General features: G+C 37.9%; 1 protein-coding gene and 1 non-coding gene across 6 annotated transcripts in view; both read left to right on the forward strand.

Annotated features, from left to right (window-relative positions):
* The window catches only part of CCAR1 (cell division cycle and apoptosis regulator 1), a 31,337-nt gene that overhangs the window by 6,579 nt on the left and 5,044 nt on the right, over positions 1-19,714 (forward strand). For 2 of the 5 annotated variants that reach the window (XM_051620144.1, XM_051620143.1), the window contains exons 3-25: positions 597-769; positions 1,363-1,407; positions 2,071-2,103; positions 3,063-3,256; positions 3,771-3,885; positions 3,969-4,161; positions 5,291-5,420; positions 5,710-5,871; positions 6,254-6,479; positions 7,672-7,785; positions 8,662-8,828; positions 9,548-9,758; positions 10,568-10,651; positions 11,272-11,457; positions 13,047-13,238; positions 13,731-13,964; positions 14,300-14,411; positions 14,665-14,706; positions 16,084-16,166; positions 17,214-17,360; positions 17,744-17,864; positions 18,417-18,602; positions 18,974-19,179. In XM_051620144.1, coding sequence (XP_051476104.1) covers positions 597-769; positions 1,363-1,407; positions 2,071-2,103; positions 3,063-3,256; positions 3,771-3,885; positions 3,969-4,161; positions 5,291-5,420; positions 5,710-5,871; positions 6,254-6,479; positions 7,672-7,785; positions 8,662-8,828; positions 9,548-9,758; positions 10,568-10,651; positions 11,272-11,457; positions 13,047-13,238; positions 13,731-13,964; positions 14,300-14,411; positions 14,665-14,706; positions 16,084-16,166; positions 17,214-17,360; positions 17,744-17,864; positions 18,417-18,602; positions 18,974-19,179 — 3,356 coding nt within the window. The remainder of the gene's footprint in view (positions 1-596; positions 770-1,362; positions 1,408-2,070; positions 2,104-3,062; positions 3,257-3,770; positions 3,886-3,968; positions 4,162-5,290; positions 5,421-5,709; positions 5,872-6,253; positions 6,480-7,671; positions 7,786-8,661; positions 8,829-9,547; positions 9,759-10,567; positions 10,652-11,271; positions 11,458-13,046; positions 13,239-13,730; positions 13,965-14,299; positions 14,412-14,664; positions 14,707-16,083; positions 16,167-17,213; positions 17,361-17,743; positions 17,865-18,416; positions 18,603-18,973; positions 19,180-19,714) is intronic. The other 3 variants (XM_051620145.1, XM_051620147.1, XM_051620146.1) reach the window with 3 other exon arrangements.
* On the forward strand, positions 8,448-8,510 carry LOC127384997 (small nucleolar RNA SNORD98). The gene has a single exon (XR_007889560.1). It is a non-coding gene; the product is annotated as a small nucleolar RNA SNORD98 (small nucleolar RNA).

Consider the following 19,714-nt stretch of genomic DNA (forward strand, 5'->3'; position numbering starts at 1 on the left):
GGAGTGAGCTTGATCTCTTTAGATGCGGGGACTGATGAAACTCCTTGTTGTAAGGATGTTCCTTCTCTACCAACCCCCACATCAACATCCAGCTCCCTTGGGGACAAAGGCAGTACTGAGTGAAGCCTTCTGTGTTTCCAGAGGACGTGTTCCATAAGCCTCTGTTTCATAGCTGCTGTTAAAGATTTCTCTTGTCCTAAGATAGAAGGAAGTGTATTAATTAATGTATGGAACAGAGGAGCAGTCGTCCTCAGGCTCATCCAGAACCTGTTGGATAAAGAATACAATGTGTCTGTGGTGTGATGGGCGTGCAGGTGGGGATGACAGCGACTAGAGCTATGAAATCGTGAGCAGCTTGAGAGAAGGAAACTAAGTTGTCTCTGTGCCTCTGCTGCAGTGCACTATTTGTGAACAAATTCAGAAGAGAAGCTAATGAGGTGTGATCCTTCATCTTGAATGTAGGCATTGGATTTATCTACATCATGGGCTTGACTCAGGAGTAAAGCATCGCATCACATGCTGTGCCTAGTAGAAGTGTCAGAGAGCTCAGCTGTTTAAAGTTGCTCTGGTGCTTACTGTGTGTGTTCTCTCTCCAGCTGCTCTCGGTGTGCAGCAGCCATCGCTGCTTGGAGCCTCTCCCACAATATACACCCAGCAGACGGCGCTGGCAGCAGCAGGTCTCACGACACAAACTCCAACCAACTACCAGCTCACTCAGACAGCTGCTTTACAGCAGCAGGCTGCAGCTGCAGCAGCTGCCCTACAGCAGGTAAAGAGAAAGGAGCATTGGCTGCTGACTGTATGGACTTCCAACAGTGTACAACACTGGCTTTATAAAGCTAATGTATCTAGAGGAAAAGCAGGATGGGAAATGGGGAACATTGCAGTATAAACCTGTTTAAAAAAAGAGTGGGATTTTAGGTGTTCAGCTGTCAATAGCTGTATTCATCTGTGAAGCTGGGGATTTGGGCTGTGGAGGTGGTGACTTTTTGCTGTGGAAAGCCTTTTGGGAAAAGTTTTTCTGCACCTAAAATTGAGAATCTCAAGTTCCAAGTACCTTCCATTGCTATATGTATCCTTAATAGCACTTTGCATGATTTCATACTCTGCCCTAGATACTGTGGAAGGCTTAACAAAAATTGCTGATTTTGACTACAAAGAGTACATCAGAGTCCACTCTGAAGGCTAAGAATACTTATTATGAACGTATTCTATATTGCTACCGTTATTTATGTTTTGTATTAGAGTTGTTAAATGTGAATAGTTTCTATCTAAAACCTGCTTAGCAGATAACTTGTGTTTGGTATTATTGGGCTAACAATACTTTCTGTTCATGAGATGTTTTGCTTTTATCTGTTTCAGCAATATTCACAACCTCAGCAGACTCTCTATAGTGTACAGCAACAGGTTTGTCTGATTCTTACTGTGTACATCACAAATAACTTTAAAAATAATGTTGGTTGTGTGTCTTGTAGGATTTGTCTTGGCAATAATCCTCGTATGGGAAGTTGTCAAAGAAACTAAGTAGTATTTTTGGTAGTGAAAGTGAACTTGAAGTTCATAAACTTGGAGAGATGTATCCAGAATGGAAGCCTGCCTACCTTCATGCAAAAAGGAAATTTAAAAATACATACTAATCCATGAGTACACACTTCTGCTAAACTTTGCTCTAAACAGGGCCGTGTATTTTAACTGCTGGAAAGATGCTGTCCCAAAAAAAAGGCTCCCTTTTACTTTTTTCTTTATGGTCTTTGAACCTAACAGGATTTTGAACATGGAAATTACAGGCCTAAGCTTCTCTAGCTGCCAAAACTGTTTTTGGTATTGCTGTTAACTTTCAGTTACAAAATCCCCCCAGCATTTCCGCTCACTGGATAAACCTGGATTATACAAGCTTAAAATTAACCACATGAGCATATTTTAATGCATATGCAGGCTGCTGAAATGACCAAAACCTAATGACTTCTAAGTGACTCAGATTAAGCAAAAAAGATTACTTACATAGAGGAGGTTAAATTGTACAATTTCCTTAAGCATATAAAATTAATTTATAACTTTATTTATTTTAAGTTGCAGCAACCTCAGCAGACCCTTTTAACTCAGGTTAGTTTGGTTTTATTGTTTGGTCTTCATCCCCAAACACAGATAATGCAAGAGTGCAAATCTGTGACACCTTGGGTAGTTTAATCTTTAAAATGAACTATGGACATTTTATTGGTACAGGTTTATTTTATCCAGATGTTAAAATATGCATAGCCTTGGTTTCAAAAATTAATGACAACCACTTTTCCCTTAATCTTGGAGGGAATATGTTTGTTGATTCCATTACAATTTTTTCTGGTTTGAACTTCAAGTGTTCAGTTGTTTTGCAGTAAGTAATAAACTGAGAAAATCTTTCTCTTCTTTGAGAAGTTTAACTTTGTGTGTTAACAGTATTTCAGTAGGTGTATAGAGAGGTTTAAAAAGAATCCTGCTGAGCTTGACAGGTTTAAAACATGCATCCACTTAACACACTGTAAGTTGCTGTAGTTCCATTTTCACCTAGCCTTATAAACATGCTTTAAAAAAAGGTAAAAATAGGTTACTTGATTCCATTATCTTTCTGTGCTCTGCTTTCATAAGAAGGCAAGCATGTGAATTGTTGAGGAAGGGTTAGTGTTAGCCTCAACCTTTCTGACTCTAAAATACTTCAGTTGGGATATAAATGGAGAATAATTCCTAAGCACATATTCCTAGCAAAGTTAGGGACTTCTCTTCAGCCCCACTGCTCGGGTTACCTGTAAACAATCATGCAGTCTTCATTTTTTTTCTAGACAACATGTGTATTTTGGAGAAGCTGACTTTTTTTAAAAGAAAGATAAACAAAGCCAGTTATTATTCAAAATAATAAAAAAAAATCTTAAAAAAACCCCAAACACCAAACTTCCATCTTCTGAAAATCTCTATTCAGTATAATTGCATTAGAGACATTCTAAACTCCTGCCTACAGAGGTAGAGGAACTGTTCCTTGTAGTGATGTCAGCTGGTGTCAAGATTTATAGTGTGCTTTATTTTACTTGCAGCCAGCTGTTGCACTTCCTACCAGTCTCAGCCTGTCTACTCCTCAACCAGCTGCCCAGATAACAGTTTCTTACCCAGCACCCCGCTCAAGTCAGCAGCAAACCCAGCCACAAAAGCAGCGCGTCTTCACTGGGGTGGTTACTAAGCTACATGACACATTCGGTTTTGTGGATGAAGATGTCTTTTTTCAACTTAGGTAAGGAATACAGACTTGCCTGTAGATGTACTCTGTGCTACTCTCACTAAATGAAAGGCTTAGTTGATTGCACTCTGTTTCTGTGACTGCAGATAGTATGTTTTTTTTCTGTCAACGCTGAGAGTCAGATGGTCTAATAAGTTAAGAGGCACTAGGACTCAGTTCCTTTATGTGAAGTTTTTTTAAAAAAATTAACGCAAAACCCAAAGCTGGGAGAGTTGGAAGGTATTAATTACAGTATTTGTGGATGATTAAATGCATATAACTTGCTCTCTGCCCATCTTAACTCAGTACTGTTTAGGAAACTTTTGCTTTTGGGCCAAGGACAGGAATTAAATTCCTGTGCATACTCCAAACAGAAGCAGGTAGTAATTCCACCACATTTGGCCATAGATGCTGTTCCTCTAAGCTTTTTTTAATTAACTTTATCTACTTTCTCTCACCTTCAAATGTAACTTGCAAATGTGAAACTAGCTAATTAAGACTCACATTATGTTTTCTGTAATGTTTGCAGTGCTGTTAAAGGAAAGACACCTCAGGTGGGTGACAGAGTTTTGGTAGAAGCTACTTACAATCCTAATATGCCATTCAAATGGAATGCACAAAGGATCCAGACACTTCCAAATCAGGTATATGGGGTTACCCAGCCTAGCTTGTACTGCCTGCTCCTGGTGAAAGCTCCCTGACAGCTCCTTTTCTTCTCTGCTGTTAGAACCAGACGCAGGCCCAGCCGCTGCTGAAGACCCCTCCAGCAGTCCTGCAGCCCATGGCACAGCAAACTGCCTTCAGCGTCCAGGCACAGCCCCAGCCACAGTCCTTGCTGCAGGCACAGATCTCAGCAGCTTCCATCACACCCTTGCTTCAGACACAGCCTCAGCCACTGCTGCAGCAGCCACAGCAGAAAGGTGCTCCTTCAGTGCACAAAGTTTGTTGTGGGCCTTCTGGTATTGAGTGTGGGATGGTTAGTCTTTTTGGAGTCGGAAGACTGAAGTAGCAGTTGAGATAATGTTGAAAAGATCCTATAGAATTTTCAGTTTCAATATGTGTCTTCCTGCAGCTGCATGCAAGGCACATTGCCTGCAATAGCTGAAGAATCACCTGGTGGGTGAAATCCTCATGCACTCCTGGCCAGATTAAGTTTTCATAATTTAACAGCAAATTCAGTGTAGTTTTTATTCTGACACTTTCACAGACAAGTCTGGGAGTTGATTAATGGCAGAGTAGTTCTGGAGCACTCAACAAGATCAGGTTTTGCACAGTTGTAGTGTTAAAACTATTATTTTTGTGTTTTATCTGGCCAATCTGGCATTTGAGAGAAGAAACACAACAAATCTAAAGACAAGGTTGCTGTGAGGTCACTTCAGCTTTAAGAAGCTGAAGAATCAGTAATAGGATTGATAAGAAGATAAAATTAAGACTAGTCTTACAGTAAAAGCAAGGGGAGATCTTAAGCTGTCATCTACTTGTGTTTTGGATACATGCTTATTACAGTGTAATTACTGCTAATTCATTGTTTTTTAGTAATGCTTGCTTCATTTACAATCAGTTGGTTAAATGTCTTGAGACAGCACAAGTATGTGCTGGGGGATTGATGCAGCAGTATAATAAATTGGTTTAAGAATAATTTTTTGGGAAGCTAATTATGTTTTACCTATTAATAGCCTCAAAAATAAGCTTTAGGCATCCTTTAGTTCAATGAGTAAGAAGTATATCTATCTTAAAACAAGTTACTTTTCCAAAAAGAGGCTTTGCTAGTCACTGTGATAGCTTCTGTGTGCTTAGATTGTATTAGCTTCCATCTTATGAGGAGGCTTTTAAAGCAGCTTCACTGTTACTTGAGGCTCATTTTGCATCAGTGAAGAGAAGCATATGTCTTGAGTTTCTCTTGAGGGGCTGGTGTAATTAATAGATTTATTTGACTGTAGAGTTAGTTTAGAAAAACGTACCCAAGTGAAACAACTGCCAAGCAGCAATGTTTGTGAATTGTAGGTAGTTGCCCCTGTTATGTATTGATCTTGTGAATCATTTTTTCAGGTGGTTTGTTACAGCCCCCTGTTCGTCTAGTTTCACAGCCTCAACCAGCTCGAAGATTAGACCCACCATCCAGATTTTCTGGGAGGAATGACAGAGGAGACCCTATGGCAAACCGAAAAGATGACAGAAGGTATGTTGGAGAAGACTAGACTAGAGCCCAAGCATTCTGTAAAGACCTGTCTTGAAGAGCAGAGCTTCTTGCTCCAGAGTGAGTCAGTGATACACTCAAGTGGCTTGACTATCTGAAATGAAGGAATCACATCATTGGTCTCTCTTGTAAAGAGACACTGAACTGAGACAAACTATGAGGAATTTCTTTTTTTGCGAGTCATCTCTTGACCTGTCCAGCTTCTGTTGTGCTAGAAAGCTTTTTGTGTTACCAGCATGCAAAAACACGTGTCTTGTGTGCATTTTTTAAGTCGTGAAAGAGAACGAGAGAGACGTAGGTCCCGGGAAAGGTCACCCCAGAGAAAACGCTCCAGAGAGAGATCACCCAGACGGGAGAGGGAGAGGTCGCCTCGCAGACCGCGACGGGTTGTTCCTCGCTACACGGTTCAGTTTTCCAAGTTTTCATTGGACTGGTATGTTCATACTGCCAGCTGTTTACCTACATTAACCTTAAAAAAAGATTGATCGAGTATGTAATGCCTGAGAACCATGTGTGATAAACTTTTTCCATGGTCTTTGGTTTTTTTGAATGCTACTGCAAAATACCTTTACAACTATTGAATAAATATACCCTAAAACGCAGACACCTTAAATGGAAGAGTGTTTAGTAGTTACTTGCTTTTAAACTTCAGTCCATGACACTCTTAACTAACTTAACCATATTGCTCTTTAAATTTTATATATATAGTGTTAAATATACAACTCTTGTATTTCCAATTAATGTGCCTCTTAAACATGCGCTTTATTAATGGTTCTTTTATTGCTGTATCTTTCAAGTCATGTTGTTTGTTTCAGCCGTAGCTGCGATATGATGGAGCTGAGGAGGCGTTACCAGAACTTGTATATCCCAAGTGATTTCTTTGATGCTCAGTTTACATGGGTGGATGCTTTTCCTATGTCTAGACCATTTCAGCTGGGAAACTACTGTAATTTCTACGTAATGCATAGAGAAGTAGATCCCATAGATAAAAATGCTGCTGTCCTTGATCCACCCGATGCTGATCATCTATACAGTGCAAAGGTTTGTACAAGTTTCCAGTATTATGACTTTTCATTAGAATTTTTGTTTTACCAATAGGTTGAAAAAGTGAGTATAACTGAACTAAAGAATATTCCACAGCCATTTGAGCAAAATACAGCTGAGGTCTCTTCCATTCTCTGCACCCAGCTGCACTGATCTGATTATAGGAAAGAAAGCCATTTCCTGCCAGATCTCTGAATGTGTTTCTTAGCAATTAATTCTGATTAGGTAATGGATGCCCCCTCCCCCCCCTTTTTTTTTTCTTCCTTCAGGGGTCCTTTCTGTGCAGCTTGTGCTCTTCTGTTTAGTTGTATTTTCTTTCTTTCAGATCCGTCTCAATATTTATTGTTTTGTTGAAAGTAGATTGAGATACTGGTATTCTCTGAATGTCAAAAAATGCTGCGTCAAAGGTTGTAATGATGTATAAAAGACCTCAGTCTTCCTAAAACCTGTTCCATATGAAAACTCTTTCATTAAAATAGGCCTGAGAGTTCTAGTTCAATCTGTCTTAGAAGCACTTCATGTTAAAGATAAGTTTAGAAACAAAACTGCATTTAACTCCTATATTTCTGAAAGATTTAACTTGCCTTTTGGGTATAAAAACTTGGAAGCCTTGGCTCAAGTATCAGAAATACTGTTTTTTCAGTCTGTTGGTTCAGAGCAAGAGCTCTCTTTTGGAAGGTTAAGCTTGAAAATAAATTCAGTGACTGAGGAATGGCATCTGGTCTCAGAATGGTAACCTGTTCAGAATAGAAAGTGCCCTGGTTAGATTTGACTGGGCAAAGGGGATGCGATGAGGATGCAGGTGAATGTGCTGGTCAGTTCTCTTCTGACTGTGATGAAATGAAAGGAGACAGTTACTGAAATCAGAAGTGTACTCCGTATGCTTCTTGGTTTAGGGTGATAGAAGCTTCTTGGTTTGTATTGATAATGTGCAAAGCATGTTGCTTTTATATGCTTTCAGTGTAGTTTTTCTTAATTAAGATCACACATTGCATCTATATGGGACAGAGGGAAATTCCTCCTTGGTAAACATTTTAACACTCAGCTCTACAATTTTATTTTACCTTCTTCTGATTTTTTTTGTGACTTTAAGGAAAAGGTACTGGTATGTATGTATTTGCAAGTTGAGGTCATTGTTTACCAGTCATAGTGGGAGACCTTCACAAGACTGATCTGACTTACACAACAGGTGATGTTGATGGCTAGTCCTAGTATGGAAGATCTCTATCACAAGTCATGTGCTCTGGCTGAAGACCCCCAAGAACTTCGGGATGGATTTCAGCATCCTGCTAGACTTGTAAAGGTAAATATGCTTCAATGCCAGACACTTTAGGCAATAAAGGTTGGTTATACAGCTTTAAAGTATTTGTTGAGAGGGGAGGAGTTTGTAGGCAGCTGTATGATGACTTCATTTTTCCTTTGAGGAGACTTATTTTTCCAGTTTATAGGAGCTCCGTCTTCACTGCTTCCATATTTCCTGCTTTCTTCAACTTAGTCAAACTCAAACAATAGGTATTTGGAGAAACCTATATGAATTATGTAATAATTAACTTTGTTAGCTTTCTTTCACAAGCACTTAGACTTTTTTTTAAGGGCTCAGCTGTGAAGAAAATACAAATGATCCAACAGTTAAGTAACCGTTGTACTGAGTGAAATTTAACTGTTGTTAAACTGCACAACCTGTAAGTGCTGTGGTGTTTCAGGACAACACAGATTTGTTTTCCAGTTAAACTCCACCATCTTAAAGCAAATGGGAGTACTTGAATTTATAGATGAAATGCTTTTGTGGTCTTGTCTTTTGTAGCTTTGCATTGTCACTTTTAAGCAGGAACGTCTGTAAATCTGTATCAGAATTAAGATACCATTTAAATTAGTATCTGTTTGTCTTTTTTGTTAGAAAGCTTTTAATTGCAAAGGCACAAGGCTATACCAGTAAACTTGATGAAAAGTTTTGCAGACAAGAATGAGTGATGATGTTTTAAACCTATTCCATTTCTGAACGCTCTGTGGAAAAAAATAACTGAACTCTTTCTTGACTGACTCTCATTTTCAGATTTCAAAATAATGTGACAGTTTACTCACGGATTTCAATGTGTGTGTAATGAAATATTCTTTGCACTTTGGGAAAATGACTTCTTACCCCTAGCGGGGGAACATTCAGAAGACTCTTTTTGTCTAGTTTTTAGTGGGTATGAAAGGCAAAGACGAAGCTATGGCTATTGGAGGACACTGGTCCCCATCACTGGATGGACCTGATCCAGAAAAGGACCCTTCCGTGCTGATAAAGACGGCTATTCGTTGTTGCAAGGCTCTGACAGGGATTGACTTAAGTGTGTGCACGCAATGGTAAGTACTGTACTGCAAAGCAAAATACACTATAGAAATACTTGTCTGTTACCAGGAGTGAAAAAGAAAACAAAACAAAAAGAGGTGGAAAAACGTCTTTGTCGGCTGCTCTTGGTAGTGCAGGTAAACTACTCAAAGGATATTTGGTCTTGTAATAAGCTTGATTGGTGCCAACAGTGCTGAATACTGCATCTAGAACTAATTAAAAATTCTGGATTTATTTTGACATGCTGTAATTTTTTTTCAATGAATGTGTGTTGAAAATTTTTCATTTTGTGCATAGCTGGAGGAGATCGTCAAGAGAACTTCATTTCATTGTTCTTTTGTTATAAATAAATAGCCGTTCGTTATATAGCCATATTTTCTCTTGATGAGTTTCTGTCCTGTGTTAACACTCATCGTGGTTTTACTAATACCAGGAAAGCCTATTGTATGCTAAATTTGAAGTGCTTCAGCTACTTCTATTTGCACATTAAATCTATGTGTGCCAAACAACAATTTGTATAAAAAATAATTGTGTTGGTTTTCCTTCTTTTCAATTGCGATACCTTTTTACAGATGTGCCAAAAAGAGAAAATATGGCTTCCATAATTTTTTTCTTTAGATAAACTTCAAGGTCTTGCAGCAAAGTTTCTTTACTTGATGTGCTACAAGTGATCTAGGCTCTTTAAAATGTATTGTAGAATTTTTTTTCCAACATGCTTCTTCCCTTGCAACAGGTACCGTTTTGCAGAGATTCGCTACCATCGCCCTGAGGAGACCCACAAGGGGCGTACAGTTCCAGCTCATGTGGAGACAGTGGTTTTATTTTTCCCGGATGTTTGGCATTGCCTTCCCACCCGCTCAGAGTGGGAAACCCTCTCCCGAGGATACAAGCAGCAGCTGGTCGAGAAGCTTCAGGGTGAACGCAAGGAGGCTGATGGAGAACAGGCACTGAACGCTAATCCCTTTTTCTATTTCTGCTTCTCACAGGCACAGGAACACAGGCACAAAATGCACACCACACACTACACAACATACATACATAGGAGGAACATAACTGGTAACAATGACTGGTAAACCAGCTTTCAGCAGTGTAGTGAATGTTGGTTTTTATTTTTATTTCAGCTAGTTCACTAACTTTAAATGTGTATGCTGATATCCCAAACGGAACTAAATTGTGCTTGTGATGCGCAGAAAATTGTTATCATAGATGTAGTTGCTGGAATCTGGAACCAGTTGTTGAGTGAGATGCAGTTTATGAATAGCTGTCTTCAAAACATTTTGCCATTTTCTAAAATTTCTAAATTCTCTCTTGTGGCCAGTTCGAATTGTGATACTTGAAATTGAACAAACTGTAGTCTGAAACATCTGCATTTCAGGCCATGTGGCTGATCAACATCTTGGAATAAGGGAAGGTCTGACTGAAAAAAAGAGTAATTTTGGGGATTAAAAATCTGGGGGGAGATCACACACTGTGTGGTTAATGGAGACCAGCAGTGTCTGCGTAACCCCGATATCCTTTGTGGTGTTGCTTATCACCCTTTTGTGTTCCACAGATCTGGCTTGTATTGACTGAGTGGCACTGTGATCATTTATAAAGTGGTAGAATGTGTGTGTGAACTTGTCTAAACAATAACTTTAGGAGAAGACTTATCTGAAACAGTTGTGACCTTGCACAGATCAGCAACAGAATTTAAAAAATAACTGAAATGCTTTGCAAGCTTTCTGAATGATAATTTCTAAATTTTATTTGTCAGGATGAAGAGGAAAAGGATGATGGGGAAGCCAAAGAGATCTCTACACCTACGCACTGGTCTAAACTGGATCCAAAAACAATGAAGGTAACAAGCAGTTCTCTTAAAATTTGATTCCATCGTACACTTGAATTCTCAGGGTACAGACCGAAACACAGATGTTCCCTTAACTGAGCAAAAAAGTTCATTTGTATTTTATTATCTTTGCTGATTTTATAGGTATTAGATATCATACCACAGTACGCACATGATTTTAGTAAGTGAAAACAGCTAATTGAAATTATTCTAAACTTCAGAACTTTGTACATTTGGGATGTTTCACATGATACGTGAGCTGGAAAGTGAAAATGCTGCAGTAATGAGCTCATATCCACTTGCATTTAAAAATGTGGCATCTAAAATAGTTTTAAAAAGCAACAATTATACAGAAGTGTCAGGAGATGTAACAAAAAGTTTCCTCAAAAGGATTAATAGTAATAAACTACTATAGGACAGTCTTTTTCCCTCCCCTGTGACAAGTCCCTCAAAAAGGGGTTCTTTAAGGAGAACACAACTCTGTTTCCTCTCTGTAAATGTCAGTGTTTTTCAAGTACAGATTTTAAACACACAGTTGACTTTTCAGTGCTCTTAATTTTTACTTAACCTTTTGTGCTAATCAGATGTTTTGGAGTGTCATTGGTACCACTTACAGAGCTTTTATTTGCCAGGTAAATGACCTTCGCAAAGAGTTAGAAAGTCGAACCCTTAGCTCTAAAGGACTGAAATCCCAGTTGATAGCTCGACTGACAAAGCAGCTGAAAGTAGAGGAACAAAAAGAAGAGCAAAAGGAGCTGGAGAAATCTGAAAAAGAAGAGGAAGAGGAGGAGGATAGGAAATCTGAAGATGACAAAGAGGTTAGGTTTTGGACGTATTTGTTTTAAGTCTTACTAAATATGCATAAATGTTGAAATTGTACATATGTGTGGAAAGTACAGGAATGTGCCTAGTTGTGTTGGTATTTTGTAGTTCTTGGATTACTGTACTGGAAACGCTTGCTGTAACTTGAGATGCTGAACTGGAATGAAATATCAGCAAGTTTGAATTTCTTTATATCAGCTAAGTCAGTTGAAATGTGCAGCTGCACTATGGCATCTGAATAAATGCCTGACTTAAATGTAAGGGAAAATTCCAATCCCAAACTTCCAAGAAGAACTAAGCTTGATAACAGGGAAACACATTTTACAAGATCTTAACTCTTTTAACCTACATGAAAAGCAGCTGCTTAGTTGTACTGGCTTTTAGTAGCATACAGGCCTTAGGGAATTACTGGGGAAATGGGAGTAAGGCAGGTTCCCCTCTCTAAAAGGTTGTAGAGTCTCAAACAGCCCAGTTTCTTCACATGGCTAATGGTTTGCTTAGATTTGTTTTTCTTTGTTACTAAGCTTTTGGATGAACTTCCTGTGTATTGAAGTTTCTCAGGTTTGCTGTTGGTAGTTTCAGCACTACTTAGTCTGTTTTGCTGTTTCTCAAGGATAAGCAAGATCTGTGCAGATAAGGCCAAAGCTCAACCACAGAAAAGGGGCATAAATGTCTGGAGAACATGTTGTGTGTTAGTTGCTTTTAAACGTGCCTTTTTGTGTATTTTTACCTGCTAGCCAGTATGGGATGATTTGAAATTTTATCCATTCTGTGTAAATCTTGTTGAGGGAGGAAAGGCCACATGCTTATTAATTCTGTCAGCTGCTGCCTTCTCTCACAGCTTGGATGGGCTTCAGCTACCTTGGGGTTTCTTGCCAGAGCTTTCTTTAATATTAGTGGACAGAGCTTTGATTGTGCTTTTTTAAAAAGCACAAGCTCTGCCATGAGTTTTTTTACATTCTGTAAGACCTATTTCTATCTTGGCAACCAGTAAACTGCTTGGTATTTTACCTTTTTTAAGCTTTTTGTTTGATTTGCCTCTGTTGTATCTATACAGATTGCGTTTCCCATAATCAAAAGAGTTGAGTAAATTGTCATCTGGCAATCAGTAAAGCTGTGTTGGATATCTTTGGGAAGATGATGTATGAAGTCTTTACTCTTCCTATGAAAGGAATAAGCTTACTGTACAGCTCTGAAGACACCCCTAGACAAGTAATAGGCCCCTCTGAAGCACTGACTGCTTTGCTAGTTTACATGCCATTTCTTGAGGTGAACTAGCTTGAATACTTGCAATGGCAAGTAAATATGCTGTGGTTAGCAGCAGAAGATAGTTGGAAGGTGCTCATTGCTCTGTGGGCTAACAGCACTGCTCATTCTGCTTTGTGTTCTGGTCATCTTAGGAGATTGTTGCAGTGAACACAGAGTGAGTTCTGAAAACTCTGGTCTGTGAATTCTGCGTTTCATTCAGCAGCTTAGGCTTTCCTTCACTTTCTTCAAAGCAGGAAGTCCTAAAAACTAATAAAGAGGCTGAAACTTCAGCTTTAAAATATGCTTCATGTTTGTTTGGGGTTTTTTGTCTCTTTAGGAAGAGGAAAGAAAACGTCAAGAAGAAATGGAACGTCAGCGGCGGGAGAGACGATACATCTTGCCTGATGAACCAGCCATCATTGTACATCCAAACTGGGCAGCCAAGAGTGGGAAGTTTGATTGTAGTATTATGTCTCTTAGTGTTCTTCTGGACTATAGATTAGAAGATAATAAAGAACATTCCTTTGAGGTAATTTACCTATGCTACTTAAATTTAGCCATTCCAGTTTCTTTTAAATTCTGTGTGATGACTGCAGTATTCTTAAGTTCTAGAAGTTTATGATGGTGAATTGGGTAAAATGGCAAAATAAAGTTTAAATACATTTGTTTCTTTGTGCAATGCCTAGAAAAAAATTGTCCAGTGTATGGTTTACAATAGCACTATAGTCACTGTGGTATCCAAAAGAAATGTGCAGGTTTTCAGGCATGGATCTGAGTTTATAATTTAAAGATCTAGCCTAGGTCAGTCTTAAGCTACTGTAGTACAGGAAAGAAACATGTTCATAAAGTTGTTTAAGGTTTCCATATTCAGACAGTAAAAAATCTGACCCTACATAAAATTCTGACATGGTAGAAGTTGATAAGGTTGCACCTTGTAGCTATTTCATTGTTAGTGTACACATTTTGAATATATGTTTTAAAACTGTTTGTCATTTCTCTTTTCATTATTCTTTACGTGCAGGTATCGTTGTTTGCAGAACTCTTCAATGAAATGCTTCAGAGAGATTTTGGTGTCCGAATTTACAAAGCACTGATTTCTCTCCCAGAGAGGGAGGACAAAAAAGACAAAAAAAGCAAAAAAGATGAGAGAAAAGAAAAAAAAGAAGAAAAAGATGATGAAACAGATGATCCAAAACCCAAGAGGAGAAAATCTGGAGATGATAAAGACAAAAAAGAAGATAGAGACGAAAAGAAGGTCTGCATCTGGCTCATATGAAACTCATATGGATCAATATTAAGCTCTTTCTCTTTGAATTTTACTGCTTTTGAAAACTCAGGCCTTGCAGTGTTAGTTAATGGATTTGAATAGTTAATCTATTTAAATATGCTTCAGTCATACTCAGTGATTTAAAAATTTTACAGGGGTATTGGGTGATACTTTAACATTCAGCTATATCACATAGATTTGTACTTGGTGTTTTTAAGTGACTAAATATAAACAGGGGCAATTTCTGAATGAATGGTAGTGAGGTTTTTACTTTCCTGTTTTTTAGTTTTGACTGGATAAATTTTTAGGAACTTTTGTTACAGAGGGAAGATAAAAGGAAAGATGATTCTAAGGATGAAGAAGAAACTGAAGATGACAATAATCAAGAAGAATATGATCCAATGGAGGCAGAAGATGCTGAAGATGAAGATGAAGGTATCTTGAATTACCAATTTTGTGGCTTTCAGAAAAATACTTTATTGCTGCTGTATGTTCTTTCAAGCTGGAGAACACACTGGAACTAGGCAATTAAAAATTTCATTATTAGACTAATTTTATTTTAGTAATTCTTACCAGTTGTACTTAAAATGTGCCATTATGCTAGGCATTGTATGAACATAGTTAATATAAACTAGCTGTGGTGCTCAAAAGTAAGGCATGCATATAGAAGTGGTTTTATTTTTTTCAGAATGCAGACCACTCGCAACTCCCATTGAAGTCAGTAGGAGATGTGAGTATTCAGCACCTCTGAAAAACCAAGCCACTTTTAAGTGCCTGACTTCCTAGTCCTCAGTTCTGAAATGTCATCCTGTTTTTATTAGGCCAGATTGTAGCTCTTTACATGATATTAGGAGGAGTTGATTTCTGTTTGGGTGGAGGTCTCTTTGCCTGAAGAAATGGGGAAAAGGGGCTGGGAAACTCTCCTGTCTCCAGGGAGCAGCAGAAGCCCTCTTTCCCTGCTCAGAGACTCAGAAAGGCTTGGGACATGGTGTATGCTTCTTGGTTCATATTTCTTTGGGTTTTTTCTCCTTTTGTGGAGAGCTTTTGCTAGAGATATGGGTTTCAACTGCTTAGATACTGCAGTCCCAGCATTTTCATTTGTACTTTTGGCAGAGTACTGCACCAGCCTTAAAAAATTGGCAATGATCTGTAGTTTCCAAAATAACTTTCTTGCTTATAAACTGGCTGTGAGAGTGAGATTATGTGAAGTGCTGCTACTTCCCATAACGTGTCCTTGTGCCATTCCCAATCAAGAGCTGCTGAGAACAATCCAACATGCCACAGAGGGGCAGGAGAAAGCTATTGATTCTCAGAAACGTGTGGGCAAAATTAGACAAGTGTTGTGATAACCTAGTTTTTTTCCAAAGTTTTTCTCACAAGAAAGGTGAGCTTAAAGCTGAGCTTAGCACGTGATTCTCTGACCAAAGACTTTCACATAAGGTACAGAGGTGCATGCCATAATCCATCCCTGTAGTTGTCATTTTCTCTTGATTTTAGAGTTAGTTTTACTGTGCTGTCTACATTTAAACAAAAAAACCTGCAGATTGTAACTCACATCTAATAAGTGATGTGATCTGTGACTTCTTGGAGAAACTAAACCATAGGTTCAGTAGTGTCTCACTCAGACATGAGTATAAACACATGCTTTTAATTATAAAGTTGATGCGGTTTTGAATATATAAAATATTTGAGAGTAAACAGTACTGATTTTGTCCTAGTAGGAATAACTAAAGCTGAATGCAGACTCTGCCAAGCTTCACTAGGGAGAATTGTTGTAATTTCCTGCACACCACTGAAATCGATGGTGATGTTGGTGGAACTCGTTTAGACCTAGTTAGCATTTATTTCAGCTCCTCTTTCCTGTGTGTGTGAAAAAAACACAGGGAAAAAAATGACAGAAGGCTTACATGACATTTTTTTTTTCTCTGGTCTTACTATAAGAGGACTCACTTAATGGACATTGGATTTTATTTTATTTTTCAGTGAAATATGTTAATTTCATATATTTGGGGGCTTTATATGAACTTTTTAAATGAACGTGTGTTTTGAGACAACTGTTACACCACCTTTTGCTGTGGATATGTTGAATTTTCCTTCTGTTTTACAGACCGGGATGAAGAGGAAATGAACAAACGGGAGGACAGAAGAGAGGGAAACAGGCATTGTAAAGAGAGGTCATCTAAAGATAAAGTAATTAACACCTTTCTTAACTACCTATAACCTTGTTAGAGGTGTCGTCATTAGAGTTTAACTTTATTTTTATTATAAGACCTATTTGCAATGCTTGATTCCTTCAGCACTTCAGGGCTGAAACATTAAAGTGTATGTATAAATTAGGGGGCAGCCCTCAGCTTTTTGGGTAAGGTGCTTACAACCTATTTTGACTTAAATTTTGAAATCCATTGGGTGAAAGCTGTTGGGAAAAACTTTCTTATATGAAATACTGGTCTGTCTGAAAGACATGAGGACTAATGCTGTATGTGCCCATAAGAGGCAGCAGATATGATTATTTTATCCATTATTTTCAACTGCTGTGTTCTTCCATAAGGAAAGCAGCAGCTTAACTTGATAGATAAACTGGCATTTCAGTTGTGAAGGTTGGAATCATTGTGATGTTTTACATCTCCCTACAGGAAAAGGGATGTGTTTTGTGTCAGAAGGCCAATAGCTTGCCTTCTCCCTTCAGATTAAGGAACAGCATAAGTTTAATTTGTTAGACTTCAACTTTATTTATAAATTCAAGAATAAAACAAGTTTCCGATTCTCTTTTTTTCTTGGAAAAAGAAGTAGGAGATGTAGGAATAGGAATAATGGGAAGACACAGATTGCAGAAGTCCAGTAGCTGTAAGAGCTAGATGCTTGTTTGTTATGTGTTGAGGGATATTTCACTTTGAAAACAGCTGTTCAGTAAAACCTCACTGGGAGGAGAAGGGATGTTTAATTAGGTTAATTACTGTGTTGTTGTTTTTTGTATGGTCATGAAGAAAAGTGTGTCTACCAGAGGTCACTGTCCCTTGTTTGTGCTGTAAGTCTTACAGATTTGAAAGATTTCTTGTCCTAAATAGCTTGGTTCTGGTATATTTGAGCTCAGTCAGTAAATGCCAGTTATATTTGTGAGAGTTGTGATAAAATGAACAGAGGAAAACTTGTATTAACTGTAAAGTCTGCTTGTATTTAGTAGATCATGGGAGAATGTTATTTTAACTTCCTAATGATCCCATAATGGATTTTCTGTAGGAGAAAGACAAGACGCAAATGGTGACTGTTAATAGGGATCTTCTGATGGCTTTTGTTTATTTTGATCAAAGTCATTGTGGATATCTTCTGGAGAAGGACATGGAGGAGATACTGTACACTCTTGGACTACACCTGTCACGTGCTCAGGTCTTGTATAGTAAAAGAAATTCTTTTTTTGGGGAAGTATAGTTTAGCATCTAAAGGGTATTGCTGACATACTTTATCCCTGTTTTTTATGTAACCATCTCATATTTACAATTAAATATTAGTTTACTCTTTTGTAAATTGTCTTGGAATGAAAAGGTGAAGTTTGCATCTCTTTTAATGTGCCCATATTGTATATGTAGTTTTTGTCTCAATATGGTATCTTGGTTTTTTTTCTAGCTTGTTTTAATTTTAGGCCCCGGTATATTTAAGTTCAAAAAGCTGTGCAGTTTCTCTGAGTTTTACAATTAAAACATCCTTGTTCAGGGAATATAATGTCTTATGTATTAGGTAACATTGTATTTCTTTCCATGGCTCTGTTTTAGGTCAAGAAGCTTCTTAATAAAGTAGTGCTTAGAGAATCGTGCTTTTATAGAAGACTAACAGATACTTCTAAAGATGAAGAAAATCAAGAGGAATCAGAAGAGCTACAGGAAGATATGTTAGGTGGTATTATTCTTCTTACGGCACAGCCATCCAGATAATTGTGTGCAGATGATAATGAGAGTTCTGAGCTGCTTGCTTTCCTGCAGAAACTAATTCAGGCCTGCAGGAAACCTGCCAGTTTGGAAAAATAAATCTTGAGTAGTTAATAAATTACAGTATTTCTGGCTTCCAGCACGTTGTGTTCCATCTATAGGATAAATCTTAATATCTTGGAACAGGAAGGAAGACAGAGGTTAATGCTGAATATTGATGAACATAATTTTTCATTCACAGCAGTTTTGCAGTCAGGAGGATTAGTACTGTAGCTAGTAGAACAGAGCCTGATTTTTGAAGACAAACTACTGCAGAAAGGAGGCGTTATTTCAAGAGCGTGCTCCTTTTTAAGTGGGGGAATTGGGGTGGTAAGAAAGGAGGAGAGAAATGACAGACCAGCAAACTTGACTCTGTATTTATTCTTGTAGGAATTTATTCTGTAAGGAAGTTTCTGAGGTTGATTACTAGAACTGAAACCCAACAGAATTATTATTTCCTAATGCTGCTTATCTAATACAGGAAACAGATTACTGTTACCGTCACCTAGTATTAAGCAAGAATCAAAAGCTGTGGAAGAAAATGTTGGCCTCATTGTGTACAATGGAGCTATGGTGGATGTTGGGAGCCTTCTACAGAAGCTGGAGAAGAGTGAAAGAGTGCGGGCAGAGATAGAACAAAAGCTTCAGTTACTGGAAGAAAAAACAGGTGGGACATTATTTTGAGGGTAGCACGTGGATGCAAGATGCTAGGACTTTAGATAAACCGATCTGAGTAATATTTGTGATCTATGGTAGACAGATAAGAAATGTAAATTTCTGTTTTCTATTTCCCAAACCATTTGAACTTGCACACCAGCTATTGTTGAGTACCATTGTCACCAGGCTTGAAATGTTTTTATCTTGTTTATTCAAGTTGCATGTGAGACTTTCAAATGTTTCAGAATTTAGTATTATCTAATGGTAATGCACTTGTTAATGTTCTTTAAAAATCAATAATTATGGTGTTGGCATGTAAAAGGAATATCAAAGTACACAGCATTGGAAGTGACTGTTGTTTTTTTTTTTTTCCCCTCTAAGATGAGGATGAAAAGACCATACTGCAACTGGAGAATTCTAACAAAAGTCTGTCTACGGAGCTCAAAGAAGTGAAAAAGGACCTTGGCCAACTGCAAGAAAATTTGAAGATCTCAGATGATAAGAATTTGCAATTTGAGGGTCAGCTGAATAAGACAATCAAAAATTTAGCTACAGTTATGGATGAAATACAGAGTGTTCTTAAACAGGTTAGAATTGTTTAATTCCATTTTTGATTGTGGTATGCAGACTCAATTATTAGAACAAAAAGTTCAGAATAAAAAATTTTCACTTTAATGCTGGGCAGTAGTATCTTAATATATAGAAGATGCTTAGTGTGACAGTGTTTATTTAAAGCTAACAAATACAATGTTCTTGACTTAAATATTTTTTTAAATGTATAAAAGTTAATGTAAATCTCAAACCTTCTTTATGTTTTTCTGTCATGATCTTGTCCATCCCCAACAGTCCAAATCTCTTCTGTTTTATCAGTTAGGAGTAATTTTTCAAGGCAGAACTTCAGTATTGCAGATTATGTAATTTACTCATTCAGTAAAATGAGATTTAAGCAAAATGGGTAATACTCCAGAGTATTTCTGTCCCTGTACAGAGAGATAATTCCATATTCCAGGAATGCTGGGGGGGAATCCATTAAGACAGGCTGAATAGAGGTAGGTTATGAAAGCTACTTAATGTCAGACTTAGTACTATGAAGGCACCTTCCTTCTGCTTCTGCCTACATTT

This window comes from Apus apus, chromosome 4 (assembly GCF_020740795.1).
Source record: "Apus apus isolate bApuApu2 chromosome 4, bApuApu2.pri.cur, whole genome shotgun sequence".
Lineage (NCBI taxonomy): Eukaryota > Metazoa > Chordata > Aves > Apodiformes > Apodidae > Apus > Apus apus.